The 17,182-nt window shown below is 43.3% G+C and overlaps 1 protein-coding gene across 1 annotated transcript in view; it reads right to left on the bottom strand.

Annotated features, from left to right (window-relative positions):
• Positions 1-17,182, bottom strand: part of LOC308282508 (spectrin beta chain, non-erythrocytic 1-like) — a 96,731-nt gene that overhangs the window by 7,364 nt on the left and 72,185 nt on the right. Inside the window, exons 33-42 of the mRNA XM_080722873.1 lie at positions 16,253-16,457; positions 12,566-12,856; positions 10,978-11,061; positions 9,586-9,830; positions 6,047-6,270; positions 4,875-5,071; positions 3,494-3,600; positions 3,075-3,126; positions 1,614-1,807; positions 723-896 (exon numbers count right to left, since the gene is read on the bottom strand). Of these exons, the coding sequence (XP_080578999.1) occupies positions 723-896; positions 1,614-1,807; positions 3,075-3,126; positions 3,494-3,600; positions 4,875-5,071; positions 6,047-6,270; positions 9,586-9,830; positions 10,978-11,061; positions 12,566-12,856; positions 16,253-16,457 (1,773 nt within the window). The remainder of the gene's footprint in view (positions 1-722; positions 897-1,613; positions 1,808-3,074; positions 3,127-3,493; positions 3,601-4,874; positions 5,072-6,046; positions 6,271-9,585; positions 9,831-10,977; positions 11,062-12,565; positions 12,857-16,252; positions 16,458-17,182) is intronic.

The raw sequence follows: 17,182 nt of genomic DNA, 5'->3' as shown, positions 1-17,182 counted from the left end.
CCAGGGTCTTTTGTTGAGATTCTGAAATCTTAACTCCCCTGAGTCCCCATTTTAAAAACAATCCAGTGACTTTGATTGGTGCAGGGCTGAGCATGGATTCATCAGATTGTAAATACCATCATTTATCTATTTCACTGCAGATTATGTTATCATCCCTAACCCTTTAATGGACTAAAATCTTGTTTCATTTGATGGCCTTCCAGTAGGAGCGAGATCATTTAGCGACCTACAACTGGGTTGCAACCCAGTCGGTAGTTTTCACCGACTGGGTCGCTAAATCCACCGACTGGGTTGCTAAATCTACCGACTGGGTCGCTAAATCCACCGACTGGGTCGCTAAATCACCGACTGGGTCGCTAAATCTACCGACTGGGTCGCTAAATCTACCGATTAGCTCACAGATGTACCTGAGTTTGTTCTGGAGAGAACATCCTACAAGCTCACAGATGTACCCGAGTTTGTTCTGGAGGGAACATCCTACAAGCTCACAAATGTACCTGAGTTTGTTCTGGAGAGAACATCCTACAAGCTCACAAATGTACCTGAGTTTGTTCTGGAGGGAACATCCTACAAGCTCACAAATGTACCTGAGTTTGTTCTGGAGAGAACATCCTACAAGCTCACAAATGTACCTGAGTTTGTTCTGGAGGGAACATCCTACAAGCTCACAGATGTACCTGAGTTTGTTCTGGAGGGAACATCCTACAAGCTCACAAATGTACCTGAGTTTGAAGACGTGTTTCTTCTTCTTGTACTCTGAGGCCACGTCGCACACAGAGTCCTTCAGGAGGACGGGGGTCTCGTTGTGGTACGGGACCCCCTGGGCGGCCATCTTTACATCCTTGTGGAACGCCAGCTCTCCATGGCTGATCACACAGTACACGTTATGCCAGGATCTGAGGGGAGAGGAGAGGAGAGGAGAGGAGAGGAGAGGAGTACACATTATGTAACAGTACACATTATGCCATGATCTGAGGGAGAGGGGAGAAATGACCTCAACAATGTACTGCAGTAAGTATACTTTCTTTTTTGTAATACCAATTAATACCTCCCCATAGACATTACTGTGTGATCCTACTGTCTTGAAAAGACTTGAAGTCTAAAGTCAAGAATGTTCAAGACAGTAAAGTCATAAGTCAATGGACTTCAAGTCTATTTTTGATTTGATCAAGCGAGTCTAAAGTCATCAAACTTGAGTCCAAACTTTAAAACTCCTGTAGTGTGTAGTTGAGTAAGTGTTAGGTTGTAGGTTGTGTAGGTATGTAGACCGCTATTTTGGAATCCATAGGAGATGCTTGTGGAAGGAGCGCTTGTTTTCGGTGACCACGATGGAGGCTCGCTGTCTCGGGCAACCTTGAGCCACGTGAGACACCGGCGAGCGAGCGGTAGCGAGCGAGTCACCGTGTCGAGTGGTGCGAAGGTCGCATGAGCCGACTCAGCGCCGTCCGAGTTACATCTACTGGGTGACAGAATAGTAAACCCCCGACTTTCGGCGCCTCCGCGCGGTCCAAGTGAACACAGCAGAGCGCTCCCGACCTCCGGTTCAGCCAATCACAAGCTGCGGATTCTAATTTATTCAGCCCTGTATCCTACGGTTTCCATTATCGACTTACCTGCTGGAGGCCTTCTTGTTGGGCGCCTCCCACTGGTGCTTGCGGTGCAGGAAGCCTTCCATCTGGGCGGAGTTAGGGGCGGAGTCAGTGTTGTTGGAGTGAGGAGGCAGAGTCAGTGATTGGCTGTCCTTGTTGTCCTTCCTGGTGGGGGAGGGAGGGGCGAGGGGTTCTGCCACGCCGTTCACCAAGGCCTCCTGCGTCAACATAACATGATGTCAACATAACATTATGTCCAGGGGTGTGTTGGCATAGAGCAGGGGTTCTCAAACCTTTTTAGGCTGTGACCCCCAAAATAAACATATTTGAACTGGGGACCCCCCACCCTGACAAGCACTTGGAATTCACTAGTTTGCAAATCCCGCCCATTCTGCCCTGTTACTATGGTGGGACATTTGACCCTGGGCAGATTGTTTTTATAGTGGCAGTGAATGGGATTTTTTTATTTTTTCATAGCCTCATTACAGCTATATAAAGTACCAAAGGAAAAACATCTAGGTGATATTAATAAAAAGGGAAGACAAAGGTACAGTAGTTACATTGCAAAACAGGGGGTTTCCCCGAAAATATATGTTTTAATTTGTTTAATCCCAGTGGGACAGAATCACCCATTGCAGATTATTTTATAGTGGCAGTGAATGGGATTTTTTATTGTTTTCACAGCCTCATTACAGCTATATAAAGTACCAAAAAAAACACATCTACGTGATATTAATAAAAAGGGAAGAAAAAGGTACAGTAATTACATAGCAAAACAGTAGTTCTCCCCCGAAAATATATGTTTTAATTAGTTTAATCCTCTGGATCAGAGAGAGAATAGAAATAGAAAGAGAAAGCGCATTGCATCTTGGGTAGGAAGAGGACAGGCAGATTATAGTTCTCCTCACATAATAGGCTGGCTTTTCGTAATTATGCCCATTTAAAATATATGTACCCAATCGTGACTCTTAGACCATTGATAAGGTCCATGTGAACTAGTTTGTTGAAGCTTATTCATTATGTTGAGCGAGATCGCTATCACCTCCCGCGGCCGTACCGGGCGAACGCCGTGTCGCGCAGAGCGGACAGTTGTTGAAAGCCACATTCAACATTCTCCACTGCACAAACTCCACCCCGATAGCAAAAAGTGAATGTTTTTTTCTGGTTGGCCAGTCAGGGAGTCTCAGGGACCAATCAGAAGGCTGACAAACTGTGAATTGTAGGCATTACATTTAATGTGACTCGTATTGTGAAAATAGCTGATCTACATGCTAAATGATATGCTGTCATATATATGCTACTAGTGTCATGGAGTGTGTTGTATCATGAGGATTCATGAGTCTGAATGTAACCTTTAGCCTACTGTACCTCAAATATGTGTGTCCCTGTATGCTTTCACTGTGTGTAGACATGTGTGTGCGTGTGTGTGTGCGTGTGTGTGTGCGTGTGTGTGCGTGCGTGCGTGCGTGCGTGCACGATGCTGACCTTTGGTGAATCCTGGTCTGATGATGGCAGTCCATTCTGAATGATGAGCTCACTGACAGACAGACAGACAGACAGACAGAGATAGTGTGTTATCTTATCAATAAGCTCACACGTTGACATTGATTGATTGATTGATTGATTGATTGACTATTGTCAGGACATTAATTTGTTCACGATCATCAGAACATCCATCCATCCATCCAGGACTTTGGTGACATATTTTTTATTGGCTACCACACTCAACCCTGCGGTCCGCCTCCGTGAGCTCGTTAGTGCACAAGCTCACGGCAGCAGGAGTTGGATTGGGGTCATCGTTGTGAAATACCGCCCGGCATTTACCCGCCGAGAGAGTGTGTGTGTGTCTCCACCGCAGTCCCCGCTGATCCAAATCAACCGCCGTCCGTCTGTAGGGCGCTTACCTCTGTACCACAGGCTCCTCCTCCTTGATCTCAGGCTCTGGAGGAGTGGGCGGTCTCCTCTTTAGCTCCTCCTCTTCCTGTTGTCTCCTCACCTCCAGCAACTCCAACTACACACACACACACACACACACACAGTTCATTGTAGATCTTCTGTATATATGTGCATTAACTTCAAATCTCTCTCTTGTTTGTTTCACATACTTGTTGTTTTTACCACATTGTGTATCACATTACTGATATTTTTCTTCCGTCATGTGTGTTGATCACAACACTTTCTCGCTCCCAAGACATCACGGGTGGACTAGGAGGGACAATAAGTTACGATTGTGTCTTATAGAAACGTAACTCAAGCCGCACAGAGTCTGATAAACGTGGCAGCGTGACATGGTGTCTCTCGTGGCTCATGTCTGCTTCAGACCTTATTTTAAGGCCCTGTTAGTCATTCATGTCTTGGCTCTGAGAACGGTCACTTCTGCATTCCTGGACACAGGAAGTGACCCCACCCCGTCACGTCAGACGACTGCCTCTTGGTCACATTTGTCCATAGAGGACAGTTAACACTGCTGTACATTTTGGGAGTGAGAGAATGTTGGTCAATCGCTTGTTGTTAACAATTCTAATATTCTACATTCTAAACCGTGTCCTTAGGATTTAGTCCCTATAGTATCATATATTTTAGGATTTATTTTTATTATTATTAGATTTAAAGTAGAGTATTTTGCTGCACTGTTTGTTTTTATTCTTTTATGAATTGCTGTCTCAAACTAGGAGAAACACAATTTTGTTTGCTCTTTCTAAATCTGATTGCAGACAGAAAGGGATGAAAGACAAATAAAGCAATCTTGATCTTGAAAAATCACCGTAGTCAGTCTCTCCAGTGTGTGTGTGTGTGTGTGTGTGTGTGTGTGTGTGTGTGTGTGTGTGTGTGTACATACCGTAGTGAGTCTCTCCAGAGCAGAGAACCTCTCCTCCCAGGTGTGTGTGTGTGTGTGTGTGTGTGTGTGTGTGTGTGTGTGTGTGTGTGTGTGTGTGTGTGTGTGTGTGTGTGTGTGTGTGTGTGTGTGTGTGTACGTACGGTGGTGAGTCTCTCCAGTGTGTGTGTGTGTGTGTGTGTGTGTGTGTGTGTGTGTGTGTGTGTGTGTGTGTGTGTGTGTACATACGGTGGTGAGTCTCTCCAGTGTGTGTGTGTGTGTGTGTGTGTGTGTGTGTGTGTGTGTGTGTGTGTGTGTGTGTGTGTGTGTGTGCATGCATATGTACGGTGGTCAGTCTCTCCAGAGCAGAGAACCTCTCCTCCCAGGTGTGTGTGTGTGTGTGTGTGTGTGTGTGTGTGTGTGTGTGTGTGTGTGTGTGTGTGTGTGTGTGTGTGTGCATGCATACGTACGGTGGTCAGTCTCTCCAGAGCAGAGAACCTCTCCTCCCAGGTGGCTGCTGACTTCTCGAAGGCTTCGTGTCTCTTGATGAGCTTCTCCACTTCGTCCACACTGTGACCCACGTCTCTGCTGGACAGGTAGGGCTCCTGACCCAGCAGCCACGCCTCAGCCACGCCCGCATCACGCCCGAACTGATGCACCTCTAGGACTGAGGGGAGAGAGCAGTGGCGTCAGTTCAGAAAAAAAGCTAAGGTATGGCGCGTGTGTCTTGCATGCGCGCGAAGACACCAGTCATGTTGCCATACCTTAGCAACATGCATGATACATTTATTTTAAGAAGTACATTTCATTTTTTCCCCATTTCTACAGGTTTCTTGGGCTGAATATGGCAGCCTGGAACAGTTGTTCAAGTGCAGCTAAACTTGGCATGTTAGTAAACGTGTCACAATTAACAATAATTAATTGCACCTGTTTAGCTGACCTGTGGAACCTGGAGAATACAAGTGTGGAGAATATAATTATGGACGGGAAGGGGAGGGGAGGGGAGGGGAGGGGAAGGGAGGGGAAGGGAGGAGAGGAGAGGAGAGGAGAGGAGATTTATATTTATTCTGATATTATTTGCCTACTATATGAAATGTATATTTACGGGTTTATTTGACCATTCTATGAATTTAATGATGATTTTGAATAGAGTTATAGGGGTTGAATGAAGAATTTAATTGCATTGTATCAAATAGTGTTGAATGGATGTCCCCTCCCTAATAGAATGATTTGGGTGCGGTGAAAAGAAATGGGTGACACCCTGACTGAGGTTTTGATGCTAGGCAGGGAAGCGTCACAGTTTGTTGACCGTGCAGGCTCTTTTCTTTGTTTGTTTTATAAAGTATTCAAAGTTTATCTTTATGTAACGGAGTATAGGCCTAACAGCGCAAATAAATATTTCAGGAGGCTCCGAAGTCCGAACACATTCTCCCACGTGCACGGGACCGTTGGCAGCCAGTACCATTCAAACAATGATGGCGACACCCATACAAGGGACAAAAAAACATCATTTTCGCAGCATAGAGACCAATGGCTTTGCTTCGTCCATATTTTTCTACAGTCTATGGTGTGTTTGCGTGTGTGTGTGTGTGTGTGTGCATGCGCGCGCGCGCGCGTTTGTGTGTCTATTTGTGTATCTTACCGAGTCGTAGCCACTCCCAGCGGTCCTCCCAGCTGTCTATCATCTGCTTCCTCTTGTCAGTGAGGTCCAGCAGCTTGTGTTTGATGCTCTCGGAGGCGTAGTGCTTCCTGGACAGCAGGCTCTTCCCCAGCTCGATGCACAGCGAGAAGGACTCGTTACGGGCATCGATCTCAGCCTTGATGCCCTGGTGGTTGTTCATCAGGAGCTCCACGGAAGACACGTCCCTGTACACGCACAGTCACACACACGCACGCAAGCACGCACGCACGCACGCACACACACACACGTATAGCAAAATAAACACACATAAAATATATTTTATCGAGAAATATAGATACAGTACTTCTCTTTACAGCAGTGTGATTAAAGGACAACTTTGATTGTAATTAGAGAAAAGAAAAGATGAGTGTTAAAATGTTTTCATTTACTGCTTTCTATTGATTTCAGTGGGTGGGGGCATGCGTACAAGTGGCTAAATATGTATTTTTAGACACAATAAGCCAGCAATTTCCTCTGTTACTATTTACACCAGCCCCCATAAGTCACATCTGCCCATGAAGGATTGCGGTGCATCTTGGGAATGGGCTTATTGTGTATAAAAAGACATATTTAGCCACTTGCATGCATGGAAATAAAAATCGTTAAAATATAAAAAAAAAAAAAAAAACGATAGAAAGCAGTAAATGAAAACATTTTAACTCATCCAGAGCCCAGGACATTAACGGATTAGGGGGTCCAGAGTGCCCCCTCCCGGCCCCATTAACGGCCATTGTCTTATTTTGAAGGCCAGAAGTCTAGACCGGAAGTACTTCCGGTCTGACGTCATCGGATCCTGCGACGGAACTGATCATTGTTTACGTGGTGCCATGCTGGATTGCATAGGAGCGTTTATACATGTGTTTTATAAGCGAGCATCTGCCTCCATCTTCGCTTCTAAAGTGTTGTTTTGAGATAATGGACATTAAAGATGAGATCGGCCGTCCACCTCAATGTTATGGGATGACTATTGTGTGCTCGTGGAGCCGTGATGATGACAAATCAGCGCGGATTTCGTCTCCGGAGCGTCGGCCATTGTACTAGGTATTTTTACTCGCCGTTACAGTAATATATTACTTTTCGCGCGACATCACGCATTCGGCACTATACGTACTCTAGTACTTATCGCGTGACATCACGCGAAAGGCACTAGATGAGTTAACACTCATCTTAATAATAATAAGAAAAGTTGTCATGTAATAGTTTTTTGTCTGTCTGTATCTACTACTATACTCTATATCCCAGGAAGATGGCTGTGTTGACTCTGAACTTGATAAAAGACAGTGGAGCAAAACCAGCAATAGATTGTATTGCTGATATTCTAATATTTTGAGATATGGATTCTTTGATAAACACAGCCATCTACCCAGGGATTTTAGAGCTTCCGTAGGTTGACAAGCTTTATGGAGATGATGATTTCCTTTAGCCAGAAGCACTAGGCACCATGCCCACACAGCCAGAAGTACTAGTAACTGGTGTACTGACCATGGTATTAAACTACTAGTAACTGGTGTACTGACCATGGTATTAAACTACTAGTAACTGGTGTACTGACCATGGTATTAAACTACTAGTAACTGGTGTACTGACCATGGTATTAAACTACTAGTAACTGGTGTACTGACCATGGTATTAAACTACTAGTAACTGGTGTACTGACTGGCCTGACCTGAACCCCACAGAGAATCTGTGTTGTGTTGTCAAGAGGAAGATGAGAGACACCAGACTCAACCACACGGATGAGCTTAACTCATTTAATGCCACCCTTTCACCACTAGAGGGGGCCAAGTGTGCCACAGACAATCCCATAGAGATATGCTGGTATATGCAGAAGCCCTGCAGCCATGACTTGCCTAAACACTTTCCTTTGTGCATGTACAGGAAGAGGATGAAGTTAGCTTGAAGTTAGCTATTGGCTACCAAGCATTTTAAAAGCCTTATTTTCGTCAACTTAGCCATGATTAAACCTTGCACACCTCATGCATGGGAAAAAAACAGAGAAGAATGAGCTCTAAAAAATCCAATGCAATCCTGGATTGCATTGTTGTGGGTTTGTGCAGTTTGTTCACAGCTTTCAAACAAAAAAATCCGATTGGAAATCCGTTCAGGCATTCTTGAGATAATAGCCATTATGTTTTACACTGTTGTGAGCTTGGAGGTCTGCTACCTGAGTTGTATGGGGGTTGTATGGGGGTTAAACATGCAAAATCGCGATTGAAATCATGTTCACTAGTTTTGATGGGGTCCAAAAAAAAAAAAAATCAAAAAAAAAAATTCAAAAAAAAATCTTTTTTTTTTTTTTTTTTTTTTTTTTGAATCACGAGTATACACGTGATTGGCACTGTGGGATGCGCTAATATATCACGTGTATACTCGTGATTGGCACAGAATGAGTTAAAGGAGTAGTTCACCCCCAAAATGACCTATGTTCTATTTATTGCTCATGCCATGAAGACTTGAGTTCAATAATATTTTTAGTTTATAGTTGCATTCCTAAGAAAAAAATGTATTACAATAAATTTACCCCCATTGATTCCAGGAATGCGACAAATACAAAAAATATTATTGAACTTAAAGGTGATACACCATGAAAATTCACTTTTCCTATTTTAAAACCTTTTTTTGGGGTCCCACTAGCACCTTCTATCCTCACAAAGTCCCATTTCAGACCGTTGTGTCTTTCTCTGGTTTTGGGAAGGTGGAGGGGGGGGGGGGGGGGGGGGGGCGCAGTTCGGGCCAAAGGTGGTACTGCAGCTGAAAATGCTCTGAGAGCCATTCAAAAACGAGAGGCTCTCTATTCAGGAGTGGTAATTTAGCCTCAAACCTTTTGAAAAACGTTTTTGGGACATAAACAATATGACATAAATACTTTTTAAATGCATGGTGTATCACCTTTAAGTCTCCATGGCATGAGTAATCAATAGAAAGAAGATCATTTTGGGGGTGAACTATTCCTTTAAGGCCTCGATCAAAGCAAACCTGGGCTTCCTTAACACCTCAGCAGTACCACAGGCTGACCACCTTCATGCCACGCCATTGATGAAGACATTTGTTCAAAAGTATTCCAGACCAAGTACTGAGTGCATACATTAACATAACCTTTCAGCAGTTTGACATTTCTGTATTATAAATCCTTATTTTGATGTATTCTAATATTTTGAGATTTTCATGAGCTGTATGCCATAAAAATCTACATTTAAACCCCAAAAGGTTTTGAATATTTCACTGCATGCACAAATAATCTAGAATATATTAAAGTTTCAAAAAGTATATTACAGAAGAAAATGAACTTTTACACAATATTCAAATTGTTGGGGATACCTGTAGACTACCTGGGTTTCTCCTGAGCGTTTATTAGGCATATTACAGTACCTACCTAGGTTTCTCCTGAACGTCTATTAGATGTATTACAGTACGTACCTGGGTTTCTCCTGAGCGTCTATTAGGCGTATTACGTACCTGGGTTTCTCTTGAGACTCTATTAGATGTATTACAGTACGTACCTGGGTTTTTCCTGAGACTCTATTAGGCGTATTACGTCCTCCATCCACAGCATGAGGTCTCGCACCAGGCTGAAGAAGCGGAACTTGTCGCTGGTGTCCAGGAGGCGGAGCCTGCGTCCCTCGCAGGCCTCCAATAGGCCGGTCCAGGCCTCCAGCACCTCCGCCTCGCGGCGCTGGATGTCGTCCGCCTTGTCGCCGGCGTACGCAGACTGAAGACGCACCGCGTCCTCCTGGAGCTGACGCACCTGGAAACATCGGTAAAGACTTTGTTAAAACCTTTAAAACATTGTTAAACGTGACAAAACATTATACGCAGACTGACGTAGGCGTCTTCTTGTAGCTGAAGCACCTGGAACATTGTTAAAAATAGGGATGTCCCGATACCACTTTTTTGCTGACCAAGTACAAGTACTAGTACTTAATTTGAGTACTTGCCGATACCAAATACCGATACTACAAGTTAAGTTTGTGTACAAGTGCTTAAATAGTGTGTGGCGCTCCAAAATAAAATGCTTTAAATAATGATGTTGTCATGGCTAGAGTGAGAGAAGGTGAAAACACTGTTCATTAGTTGAACACACACAAAACTGTGTCTTAGGACTTTTGATACGTTGTTGTTACCAACATAATTATGAAACAAAATGGTATCTGGCGCTGCCGTGAACAATATCGGACGAGTACGAGTACAGCAAAATAGGCCGGTACCGGGACGATTACCGATACTGCGAGTACCGATACCACATCCCTAGTAAAAAACATTGTTAAAACGTTAAAAATACTAGTCCTGTGCCTGGGCGCGTGTGCATGTGTGCACAGTATCTGAGGGATTGAATGTAGGAGTCTCAGAAGTAATGTTGGAGTGACGGTTGAGCAGATCTTTATGCCCATATATGGTGTTCCGTGTCCACTGTCCAGGCCAGTCTGTGATGTCAGTACTATGACGTCAGAGTAGCATGCAAACAGACGGTTACCATGGCGGCGAAACTGTGTAGTATCAGTGATGTCAGCATGCAGATGGTCAGACGGACGGACGAACGGACATTCGCTAAATTAATTGTTAGGTAGTTAAACGTAACAAAACATTGTACGTTATACAGAGTTATGTTCCCTGTAGAGATGTGTGTAGGGGTGTTATACGTACTTGTGTTCCCTGTAGAGATGTGTGTAGGGTGTTATACGTACTTGTGTTCCCTGTAGAGATGTGTGTAGGGGTGTTATACGTACTTGTGTGCCCTGTAGAGATGTGTGTAGGGGTGTTATACGTACTTGTGTTCCCTGTAGAAGTGTGTATAGGGGTGTTATACGTACTTGTGTTCCCTGTAGAAGTGTGTATAGGGGTGTTATACGTACTTGTGTTCCCTGTAGAAGTGTGTATAGGGGTGTTATACATACTTGTGTGCCCAGAGCCTGGATGTCGTGCTGGAAGGTGGTGTGCATTCTCTGCAGCGCCTCAACGGTGTTCTGGTCGCGTCCAACCTGGAGGTTTAATAAAACAATAAGAATTGAACTCAACTGGGATCTTCTTGTATTCGTGTTGGTGAATTAAAGATGCACAGTTAATCAGAGTCGATCTTAAAGGAGTAGTTCACCCCCCAAAAATCTATTGATTAGTCACGCCATGGAGACTTGAGTTCAATAATATTTTCAGTTTTTTGTCACATTCCTAAGACAACAATTTGATTTGAGTAAATTTACCCCCATTGATTCCGGATGGGGACCCATTTCGAAATGGGTCCCCATCCGGAATCAATGGGGGTAAATTTATTGTTATCACATTTTTGTCTTAGGAATGCGACAAAAAACAAAAAATATTATTGAACTCTACTCTCCATGGCGTGACTAATCAATAGAAAAAAAGTCATTTTGGGGTGAACTACTCCTTTAACACACACATCAGGGAGCGGTTAGCTCATCTGTGTTTGTTTTTTTTAATAAAAAAATGGCAGCTCTCAGGAGGCTCCTCCCCTCTCAGACCACCTGATGTGTCTTTGTAATGAAATAGTTCAGAGTTTGGTGTTATTCTTTTTACCTCATTTTTTATGAATTTAATATGTAGGACCTCAATGGAAACAAGACTGCAAAGATCCCTTTAGACACAGTGTTTGACTGTACTCGTTACTCGTTACATTTTTGTTCAATAAATCAATCAATGGGAACGTTTGCAGCCATGGTGCTTTTTACGCTGCTCACGTCAGTGTGTGTGTATGTGTGTGTGTGTGTGTGTGTGTGTGTGTGTGTGTGTGTGTGTGTGTGTGTGTGTGTGTGTGTGTTGGTGTGTGTGTGTGTACAGTTACAATGTAAAATCGTGAGGGGGAAAAGAGTCCATGTGTTTGTGGTAGGTCTTGACTGAAGTTTTAAAGTGCAACAATGACCCGGTATCAAAATAATAATAATATTATATAATAGTAACTAGAAATACTGTTCCTATGAAACAGTGTGGGCTCGCTGCTCCCTCATTGGTTAAGTGATGTCACCAAGAACACTGATCCTCATTGGCTGAGGGTCCTGCCTTTGTACTGTCGAGGAGAACTTGACTGATACACTGCCTTTGTAATAGATTACCTCATTTTTTAGGAGAACATGACTGATAGATTACGTCATTTTTTAGGAGAACTTGACTGATAGATTACGTCATCTTTTAGGAGAACTTGATAGATAAATAATGAAGATAACATAGTGTTCTCGCTTTCAGCGAGCCCACAATTAATTAAGAGTTAAGTGATAATTAAACACATTGTTGTACTTTATAATAATTGAGTAATAGTTAAGTAATCGTCACCTCCTCAGGTATCTTGTTGGTTTTGTCCACGATGCGTCCCAGTATAATAATAATAATTAAGTAAGAGTTAAGAGTTAACATCTTTGTACTTTATAATATATAAGTAACAATCACCTCCTCAGGTATCTTGTTGGTCTTGTCCACGATGCGTCCCAGTATAATAATAATAATAATAATAATAATAATAATAGTAACAATCACCTCTTCAGGTATCTTGTTGGTCTTGTCCACGATGCGTCCCAGGATCTCCTTGGCGTCGTGGTAGAACTTGTGCAGCTCGTAGGAGGCGGCCAGGATCTGCGTCCGCGTGTCGATGAGCTCCAGGAGGTCGGCCCACGCCTCGTTAAGGCCGTCCTTCCACTCCGCCACCGTGGCCGCGTCGCCGTGGCCCGCGTTGATGAGTTCATCGGCCAGACGGTTGACCGAGTCCACACGCTCCTGACCGATGGTCCCCGTGTCCCGAGCAAACTCCCGGAACCGCTCCTGTAGCATCTGGAGAATATATATGAATATATGAATATATTAATACATTAATATATTAATATATGAATATATTAACTCCCTGAAACGCTCCTGGAGCATCTGAGGAATATATATAAATATATGAATATATGAATATATTCATATATTAATATATGAATATATTAAAAGGATCCCTGGCTAATACGACAAATATGCCTTAATACATTATAATTGTCCTCTATAACTACAATGTAAAATTAAAAACACCTTAAATATTTTATTTCTTCTAGAAATAGCTAATCTTTCACTCAATAGGGGAAATGCCTGTCGCAAGTTGATGATGTCATAAATGTCATGTGTGATCTATCCCTATGGAATGCATGTGCAAAAAAAACACAAACACATTTGAAATATTGATTTGATGCTCATATTAACCATAGGAAGTATTACGTTTGTTTTTATTTGCACATGCTTGCCATCAATTCCATAGGGATAGATCACACATGACATTTATGACATCATCAACTTGCGACGGGCATTTCTCCTATCGAGTGAAAGATTAGCTATTTCTAGAAGAAATAAAATAATTGAGGTGTTTTAAATTTTACATTGTAGTTATAGAGGACAATTATAATGTATTAATGCATATTTGTCGTATTAGTCAGGGATCCCTTTAACACATCGGACGCCCACGTGGTTTTGACGTCTTAATTTGCTGGTGCCCATGGCAACGCGTCATTTTACCTACCGGCGAGAGTACTGGCGAGAAAAGTAATCCGAGTAAATGTAATCCGAGTATGTCCTGTTTATTTCGCGAAAATCTTTTCTTTCAGTCAGGACCGTTTTTTATCATTTCTAAGCCACAGTGTTTGTGTTACGGCATGTAGAAGAGGCTGCCGTTTTGAGAAAAAAATGAAAAAAGGAAGAGAATCCGGAGAAAACAGCATTTTTGTGCAGCCGCTAAACAGGAAGTCAACGAGACACACAGCACGTCCGGGTGACGTAATTGCGCGCTGCATGTTGGGAAATGGAGTTGTTTCATCACCGCGGTAGCCAAGTGCAGTAGCTACAGTACAGTACTGTACAACGCGTCAAACGCGTCGTGGGCCTCCAGCGACATCAAAGAAATTGACTTGTAGACACCACGTGGGCATCCGATGTGTTAAAACAAAGGTGGGTCACATTTTTCTTCTCCACGCTAAAGTTTACATGTGCGCCCAGCGATCACGGTGCCGTTCGCGCGGACACGCACGCGCGCCGGTAAGTTTAATGGATTTTATATTGGCGTCCAATGTGTTAAGTAAACTTAAAAAAGCTACAACCAACCAAAACATGATTAAGGTCTGGCAGGATGTTCGGAAATATTTGTGCGATATCATCCCCATTTCTCGCTTCAGCCCGATTTGGGGGAATGAGGCATTTGCTCCGGGTAGGGCGGATGGAGGTTTTAAGCTTTGGGCTGGAAAAGGAATCAAACAACTAAAAGATGTTTTTGGCAAAAATAAGACTCTGCTTTCATTTGAAGAACTTATGGCTAAATTATAAATATTCCTAGAACACACCTGTTTAAATTTTTCCAACTCAGGGACTTTATAAAGGTTAAACAAGCACAGTCTCTGACGATTCCTCCTCTGTCGATAATAGAAAGAGCTCTCATTAGGAATCCCTTTGAAAGGGGCATCATATCTGGTTTTATACTCTCCTGGTGGACTTCTCTCCCGAAACATCTGAATCTAGATTTAATGCCTGGAACTCTGATTTACAAGGGGAGCTAACAATGGATGAGTTTAACACAGCCTGTGAGGAGGCTCAGGCACAGACTAGTAATACTCGTTTAAAATTGCTGCAATATAATTGGCTGATGAGGGTGTACATCACGCCAGAAAAAATAAACAAATGTAATTCTAATATCCCAGATACTTGCAACAGATGTAACGATGATAAAGGCACTCTGTTCCATTGTTTGTGGGCATGCCCAAGAATAAAGGAGTTTTGGGAGGAGGTTAGGAAGGAGTTACAACGGATACTACTTATTAACATTGAGCTTGATCCAAAACTCTTCTTATTAGGCCTTTACCCGATCGGCCATAAGATAAAAAACTGCGAGATAACATTTCTGGACCTTGGGTTCCTACAAGCCAAAAGGGTTATCACCCTTTCATGGAAAAAGACAGGGAAACCTAGCATCGCTCCGTGGTTTAAGGAACTATCTTTATGCCTTCCTTTAGAAAGAATTACATACACTCTCAAAAACAAACAAGAGCTATTTGAGAAAATATGGGGAAATTTAATTCAGTATGTCAAGGGAAACGATCTTTCCTATCTGATGGAGGAACCAGGAGTAGGGTAGCTGTGTTTTTTATTTTATTTTCTCTCTACGGTCATTTGTCTGGCCTTGTGGCTTATGAATCGGGATGTTGATGTGATGTGTGTGCTCTTTGTGTCATGATTATTATTATTTTTGTTTTATTTGTTTGTTTTGTCTGAACTTTGCTTTTATTGTATTGTATGTGTTGTTTTGTATGTAAAACCAAAAAAAGAAAATAAACATATTGTTTAAAAAAAAAAGAATCAAACAGCTTCCAAATAAAAAAATCTCCTTGAAAAAAGACATGTTATGTTATGGCCGTGCAGCTTCCTTGTTTACAATGGGAGCAGAGCTATGATTGGGCCTTAGACCGGATACGGAAACCTAGATCCGGTCAAAACAGGAAATACGGCTGGATACAGTTAGGAGGAGGGCCTAAAGAGTCTGAATCAGCTATAAACAGCGATCATACTTTTAATTATTTCATAATGATTAAAGCTAATTAAATTTCCGGGATCTACGGGCATGGCAGAGTGGTACAGCGGGAAATCTCCGGTTTCAACAGGGATAGCAGGACATGAGTTATTGAGTCAAGGTTCATAATAGACCCTATTCACAGCCCGTCCACGCATGCGCACTCAGCAAATTTCTCAGCAACTTCCTGGTGCTGACGTCAGCTTTGGAGGGTAAAATAACCGAAAATAACATAGAAATAGCTGGACTTAAAGCCAACAAATCATTATTTCGAATGGTAAAGTAAATTATGCCTTTTACTATTTTGTGTTCTTGATCATGCTAGCCGTATTTTATACTGTACTTTTCGGAAATTGATTAAATTTGCGATTTCTGTGTTAACTCTATGGGATATTAGTTTTTCCCCTGCTACCGTGACGTCAGCGCCAGGAAGTTGCGTAACGTGAATTCGGTCAATACCATGTCACCACCGGATTACGCCCCTTAATTTACATATGAACACTCCCCCTTGCGCTAAATATGCTGGCGACGATAAAACTTTAACTGATTGCGTTCAGCACACCTTTCATAATACAAATTACGAATACGATGGTGCCGTTATGACCTTATTAACGAATACGAACTCGCCCTCAATGAGTACTCACGGTAACGTGCTCGTAGTCCTGGCCCAGCTCATGTGACCCCGCTACGACCTCTCTCTCTGCGATCCACTGCTCCAGGTCATCTACTTCCCTGTTCAACAGGAAGAGGCGGAGCCTCTCGTCCAGCTTGCCCCGCCTCTCCTCTGTCAGGTCCTTTAACCCCGCGTAGAGCTTGTCCACCTGAGACTGACGCATGCCCATACGCTCACTGACACACGCATGCACACACACGCACACGCGCACACGCACACACACACGCACGTACACACACACACACACACAAATGTTTAGATTGCAACACATATACAGTACCGAGTATCATAGATGTACAGTAGCAGTAAGACTCCTTAATCGGGAGATAAGCGACCGTCAGGTCGCATAATGTTGTCTGCAAAAAGCAACCTCATGGTGGCGCTAGAAGCAACCTCATGGTGGCGCTAGAAGAGGGGCATGTGAGAAATCAGGGGCGGAGGTTGTGGTTTGACAGCCAAGGAGTGTGTGTGTGCAAAGTTTGGCATGGATAGGGGCAACGGTGCGTGAGGTAAGAGTAGGGCCAAAAGTGTAACGTGACGTGACGTGAAGTGACGTGACAGACGGACTGACTGACTGACTGAGGGACTGACGGACAGCCGGTGGAGGTTTTGGTAGTAACAACGACCTGGCGGTCACGATGAACTCTTTTACTGCTTTGAACGATCGCACTCAACCGATTATTCAAGTAGCACAGGACCATGAACGAGCGCTCCTTCGTTCTTTTCCCTGTCTGATCAGATGCAGGGGGGTCGCGGGTCTCTGCAGCAGCGGCAGCTCAAGTTACGCTAGTCTCAAATCTTGACCACACATAAACCAGTAAGACTCCCTAATCGGGAGATAAGCGACCGTCAGGTCGCAGCGTGATTTTAGGGCAAAATGTGTAGGAGCAGTGTCCAAAAA

The sequence above is a fragment of the Nannobrachium achirus genome (genome assembly GCF_963921795.1).
Source record: "Nannobrachium achirus genome assembly, chromosome: 3".
Classification (NCBI taxonomy): Eukaryota; Metazoa; Chordata; class Actinopteri; order Myctophiformes; family Myctophidae; genus Nannobrachium; species Nannobrachium achirus.
This window is presented reverse-complemented; position numbering and strand designations above follow the sequence as displayed.